Source organism: Prunus dulcis, unplaced genomic scaffold (genome assembly GCF_902201215.1).
Source record: "Prunus dulcis unplaced genomic scaffold, ALMONDv2, whole genome shotgun sequence".
NCBI classification, from domain to species: domain Eukaryota; kingdom Viridiplantae; phylum Streptophyta; class Magnoliopsida; order Rosales; family Rosaceae; genus Prunus; species Prunus dulcis.
Window position 1 is genome coordinate 49,674 of NW_023010027.1, and position 6,624 is coordinate 56,297.

General features: G+C 38.6%; 1 protein-coding gene across 1 annotated transcript; it reads left to right on the forward strand.

Annotated features, from left to right (window-relative positions):
- Positions 1-1,790: 1,790 nt before the first annotated feature.
- On the forward strand, positions 1,791-4,112 carry LOC117612585 (protein FAR1-RELATED SEQUENCE 5-like). Its single transcript, XM_034341269.1, has one exon. It carries the CDS (start codon positions 1,791-1,793, stop codon positions 4,110-4,112), a length of 2,322 nt encoding a protein of 773 aa, XP_034197160.1.
- The last annotated feature ends 2,512 nt before the right edge of the window (positions 4,113-6,624 follow it).

Sequence of the window (6,624 nt, forward strand, 5' to 3'; positions counted from 1 at the left end):
GTGTCTATGAACTCGTCTCAGTGCGACCTATCCAAAAATACAAGTCACGGTCCCAAACTCTCTCCGGTTAAAAATATGACTAAAATACCCTTAAATAATTAAATAATTAAATAAGGGTTAAATTTGGGGAAATTTGGGGTCGGGGTGTTACATATGTTTTTAGCTTCGTGTTTACGCTCTGAAGAGTTTGCCAACAGTCGGGCAACATTTGCATTGCAAGCATGCAATTGCATGTTGGTGATGCAATGCAAGAGTGATTGTGCACAAACGAAAATAAGAAAAATGGATCATATTTTACTGTACATGCATAATTAGACATAATTTTTACTATAAATCGAAGGGCTCAATTATTTGAAATACAGAGCATGACAAACGGTAAGGGGCAATAATCCGAACATATTATACTACAAAAGGACCAATTATTCGAAAATACTTAGTAATAGAAATTGTCATCTAGTACAAATAACATTCAAAAATATTCCCAATTTCGTAAACCATAATGTGGTTAACTCTCTGTGGTGCATCAGCTGTACCAGTACAGCCAGCTATCCAACGGCTGAGTTTTCATGTTAAAAAAGGATGGCTGAGATTGAATGACTTGGTGACCTGTTGAGGCATTTGTTATTCAACACGTGAGTGGCATGTGAGGAAAGAGAAAGGCAGATTTGGAAGATGAAGAAGACGCGCAGAGAAGGCAGGTTTGGAGGATGAAGAAGACGCACGCTCTCCTCTCTGGTTGCCCAAATCGAAAATCGTAAGAGCCCATCCAATTCTTAGCGCCTCCAGGAACTCTTCTTTTTGCTTGCCCAAATCCAATCCTTAGCGCCTCCACGAACTCCTCTCTTCTTGCCCACTGTCTCTGCTTGGCTGCGAACTCCTGTCTCTACTTCACAAGGAACTCTTCCTCTCACTTGCCCAAATTCATCCTAAGTGCGTCCAACTCTTGTCTGTGCTTGGGCAAAACGCAGCTGCAAGAAGGTAATGCTCACTGAATTGAGGTCCTCAAGTCTTCTCTCTGCTTGCCCAAAACTCATATGCAGATACCAAATTGATGGCTTGCCCAAAACTCATATGCAGATACCAAATTGATGGTGGGTCCAACCTCCATGATGAAATGGTCACCAAATTGGAGGTATTTAATTAATTTAATTTGTTTTGTTGGCATTGTCTGATATAGAATTTCAATTTCGCAGGGGAATTAATTTGTAATAACAACGTGGTTGTAAAGATTTCGAAGATCCTTGGCTGTTAACGACGACATTTGAGTTGGTGGCAAAAGGAAGTGTAAGGAGAGGCCTTTGAAAGTATGGAAACATCAAGTAAGATTTCAAAGAACCCTCTTTCTGGTTTAGGACTTGAATGTGATTTGGGTAATGAGTTGATGCAATTGCATGTTTTTGGTTGCAAAACAGTTATACGTGGTGCAATTATTGACCTGAGTATGTGCAATTGCATGAGATTATTCATTTGTGTTTTTTTTAAGAGAAAGTATGTTAGCACATAGAGTATAAGGTCATTTCAGTTTGAAATTATGTTTCTCAGGCATGAAGGGGTCTGGTAAGATGGACAGGGGTCTAGAGACATCAAATGGTGGTTGTAGTGATTCAGGGTATCTGGGTGGTTGTGAAAGGTCGAGTCATAGGGCACCGACAACAGAGACTGGGCATATGTCGGTCCAACATATGGTTAGTCAAAGCAGTGATGATAATGATGTTGACATGATTGCACCGAGGAAAGAAGATGTTATGGGGAAGGAGTTTAAAACGATATAATTAGCAGAAGAATATTATATGAGTTATGCAAAGGGCATTGGATTTAGCGTGAGAAAAGACAAATTGGTGCGAAATGCGGAAGGGAAAATATGTAGGAGACGGTGGTGTTGTTCTAAAGAAGGTTTGAGAAATGAGAAGTTTAATGATCGATCAGATAGGATTCGACCACCAAAGCCAATTACAAGAGAGAATTGTTCTGCCCATTTTTGGGTGGGTTATGAGAAGAAACGTGACGTTTACGTCGTTACAAATTTTGAACCACATCACAATCATCAACTAGTTACTCCACTTGAATCACCATATCTCCGATGTAACCGTGTTGTTCGAAATTCTGATTTAGCACAAGCAGTGGCAATGCGAAGAGCATTGGTTAGAACATGTCAAACATATGAGTATATGGTCGACCAATGTGGCGGGTATTTAAATGTTGGTTTTCAAATAAAGGATCTGTACAATAAGTTGGATGCATCACGGAGGGAAATTTTGCTCGACGATGACACAGAAGCTGCACTATCTTACTTGAAAGCGAAAGGAGCAATGGATCCAGAATTCTTTTGTAAGTTCAGTGTTGACGAGGAAAATAGGCTTGGTAATTTGTTTTGGAGGGACTCCACTTCACTTTTGGATTACATTGCCTATGGGGACGTCCTCATATTTGACAGCACATACAAAACAAATGTTTATGACAAGCCCCTAGTGTTGTTTGTTGGTTCGAACAACTACCGTTCTACTGTAATGTTTGGTTGTGCATTATTGCAGGACGAGACATTTGAAACTTACAAGTGGTTATTGGAAACATTCATGGCATCCATGAAAGATAAGAAGCCAATATCAATATTGACGGATGGCGATGAGGCAATGCGTAAAGCCATTGATGATGTGTTTCCCATGTCTAACCATCGGTTGTGCTCATGGCATGTGTCAAGGAATGCACAAAATAACTTGAAGGATGATGAATTGGTAAGAAATTTTCAGGCATGTATTTGGGAACCATTTGCATTGGACGAGTTTGAGAAGAAATGGGAGGTTCTAAGGGAAAGAGCGAGGACTCCGAAACAAAAAGAATGGTTGGAAATGATGTATGCAAAAAGTGACTCATGGGCTGAATCATGTTTGAGAGGAAAGTTTTTCAGTGGTATGTGCACCACTCAACGCGTGGAGTCTATGAACAAGTATGTGAAAGATTACTTGAGGAAAGGTGTGAAGTTGTTTGAATGTATTCCAGCAATTGATAGGGCTATGTTACGTCTTAGGAATACCACGGCAAAGGATGGTTTTAACGCAAAGTACTCAACACCAGTCCTTAAAACCGCATTGACAAAACTCGAGCAACAAGCTTCTTTGATTTACACGCATAGATGCTTTGTATTGGTTCGTCATGAGATCGAATCTTGTTCAGCACTCATCCATGATAATGTGATGCATAATTTTGGAGGTCGTGTATACGTATTGTCAAAATATGGTGAACCGCATAATAAATGGACTTGTGTTTATCACGGTGGGGAACAGATACGGATACAGTGTGGATGTCGGAAATATGAAAGTGAAGGGATCCCGTGTTGCCACCTGTTTTATGTAATGAAGTGCGAGCACCTTACGGAAATTCCTCTAGCACTCATAATGAAGAGATGGACAAAGAGTGCCCAAACTGATACATGTAGGGAATTTATCAGCAAAGGCGAAGACACTACCAACGAAGTTGTAGAAATGGCGAGGTATGGAAGTTTAAGTGTTATGTCAAACAAAGTTTGTTTTTATGCATCAAAGAGTGCAAATGGTTATGCCATGTTGACGAATGAGTTTAGTAGATGGGAGGGAATTTGTGAAGGCTTACGGCAAAAGGAAGAAGAGACGAGTCTGAAATTGGGTAGCGCTGAGCAATGTCCTTCAAATATTGTGAAAGATCCAAATATCGTTAGGACAAAAGGCAGTCAAGCAAGGCAGGGTGGAACGCGCAAGCGTCGACAATGTCAATTGTGTCACGGATATGGACATACAAAGCGTAATTGCTCTCAAAGAAACTTGCATCCAAGTAGAAATGCATGTGTGAATATCCCATCAGGTAGTGAAAGCTATCAGTATAGTTCTGATAAAGGGCCGTCCCCGGACATTAGCTACAGTTATCCTAGTCAAACGATTTCTCAATGCAGAAGCAACAATGTGGTTTATTTCTCTGGTTCTGATAGTTTTTCTACTGCAGACCCAACCGGTTCTACCCCTAACAGTGACGATGGTTTCTCATTCGACAATGGTGAACCTAATTCCCTATGTACTAGTTCAACCCAAAACAATTGTAGTTTTGGAACTTGGTTTACATGTAAAAATTCACATGAAATGTAGATTCAGTAATAGACAAGATGCTTTCATATGATTGATATCTTATTGTTTTATGTATGTAATGTTAAGAAACGATTTTATGACTTGTAGGGGGTGCTTGAACGGAAGTTTTATGTAGGAGGCGGTGATCCAAACCACATTGCCTAAGGGTAAGGGGCTATTATTTGAACATATTAGAATCAATAAAGACTAATTATCTGAAAATACTTGGTATTACAAATTTTTGGCCTGAAAGTGCACATTATATTCCAAAATATAGGCAATTTCGTAAACGATAATTGCTTAATCCTAATTTCTTTGCTATATACATTCATTAGCTTCGCGCTTACAGTTTGAACAGTTTTGCCCACAGCAGGTCAGCATTTGCATTAGAAACATGCAATTGCAAGACGGTGATGCAATGCAAGGGTGGCTGTGCCCAAACCCCTAATAAGGAAAAATGGATCATATTTTTTCCTTCTTGCAAATGTCACCTACTTTTTGAATTTTATATTGAAGGGCGAAATGAACCGAAATACAGTGCATGGTAAGAATCTGGGGCAATAAGTCCTTCAATTATATTACAAAATAGACCAATTATAAAAATCACGTACTAATGGACATTGTCATGTACCACAAATGAATTTTCAAAATATCCCGACTTTCGTATAACACAATGTGATTAACTCTAATATTGAAAAATAAAATTACGGTCATAATAAAGTATTGGCTTCGTTTTCTTTGTCTTTGCGCCATACATTAATTAGGTTTGCGTTTTTAGCGTATGTTTAGTTTGCACCCAGCCGGTTTGCATTTGCATTTCACAGATGCAATTGCATGACGGTGATGCAATGCAAGGGCGGCTGTGCGCAAACCCCTAATCAGGAAAAATGGACCATATTTTTTTGTACATGCATATACATATTTTTTGAACTATAAATCGAAGTATAGAGCATAAGAAATGGTAAGGGGCAATAAGCAGAACTTATTCTCAGTGCAAAAACGACCAAATTTAAAAATTCCGTAGTAATGGACATTGTCATGTAGCACAAATGATTTTCCAAAATATCCCCAATTTCATAAAACACTATGTGCTTAACTCTAATATTGAATAATAAACATACCGTCATAATAAAGTATTGGCTTTGTTTTCTTTGTCTTTGCGCCATACATTAATTAGGTTTGCATTTTTAAGGTATGTTTAGTTTGCACACAGCCAGTTTCAATTTGCATTTCACAGATGCAATTGCATGACGGTGATGCAATGCAAGGGTGGCTGTGCGCAAACCCCTAATCAGGAAAAATGAATCATATTTTTTTGTACATGCATAATTAGACCTATTTTTTTGAACTATCAATCGAAGTATAGAGCATGAAAAACGGTAAGGGGCAATAAACCGAACATTCTTTCAGTACAACAACGATAAATTCTCGAAATTACGTAGTAATGGACATTCTAATGTAGCACAAATGATTTTCCAAAAGATCCCGATTTTCGTATAACACAATGTGATTAACCATAATATTGAATAATACACATATGGTCTTAATAAAGTATTTGCTTTGTTGTCTTTGTCTTTGTGCTATACATTTAGGGTTGGGCTTGCGTTTTTCAGGTATGTTTAGTTTGCACACAGCAGGTTTGTATTTGCATTTCACACATGCAATTGCATGACGGTGATGCAATGCAAGGGTGGCTGTGCGCAACCCCCTAAAAACGAAAAATGGAACTCCATATTTTTTTGTACATCCACAATTACACCTTTTTTTTGAACTAGAAATCGAAGTACATAGCATCAGAAATGGTAAGGGCAAATAAGCCGAACATATTATATTACAAAACGGACCAATGATCCGGAAAATTGAATCGTTTCCATAATTTACTTGGTTTTCTTTCTCTTTGGGGTACGTGAACGAAGACTTTTCTCAACTTTGCCTTTTTGGTGTGTGGAGTCTTGTTCTGCATTCAGATTACCCTTAGCTGCGGCCCTGCCGTCATCGGCTTCCTCATCCTCATCCCCAACCTCGTCCTCATCGGCTTCCTCATCCTCATCCCCAACCTCTGTCTCGTCAATCCAACCATCGTCTTCATCTTCCTCTTCATCTTCCTCTTCTTCCTCTTCTTCTTCCTCTTCCTCATCTTCTTCATGCTCTTCTGGTATCACAATTTTTGTCTTTCCTTTTCTAACTATGTGGTCAGCTTTAAATTTTGTGCGAAACTCCTACATACAGGGAAACATTGACATATATTTTGTTCAATTTTGTGATGATGGTTTGCAATGCAGAATCAGTCAGCATATTATTTAAAATTGCAAAATTTAACATCCTATAAATCGAACTTTACAATGGAGGTAACAAACTTACATGTTCTGCATCATCATCTAAGACGTCTTCACCAATACCTGAACTTGCAATGGTTGTTCCCGAGGTGTTCTTCAATTTCTCCTATTACAATATAACATCGTTCATGTTCAATACCATGGTCTGTTATTTCAATATAACATCCGTGATGGTTGTTCATTTTATGAAATCAGTA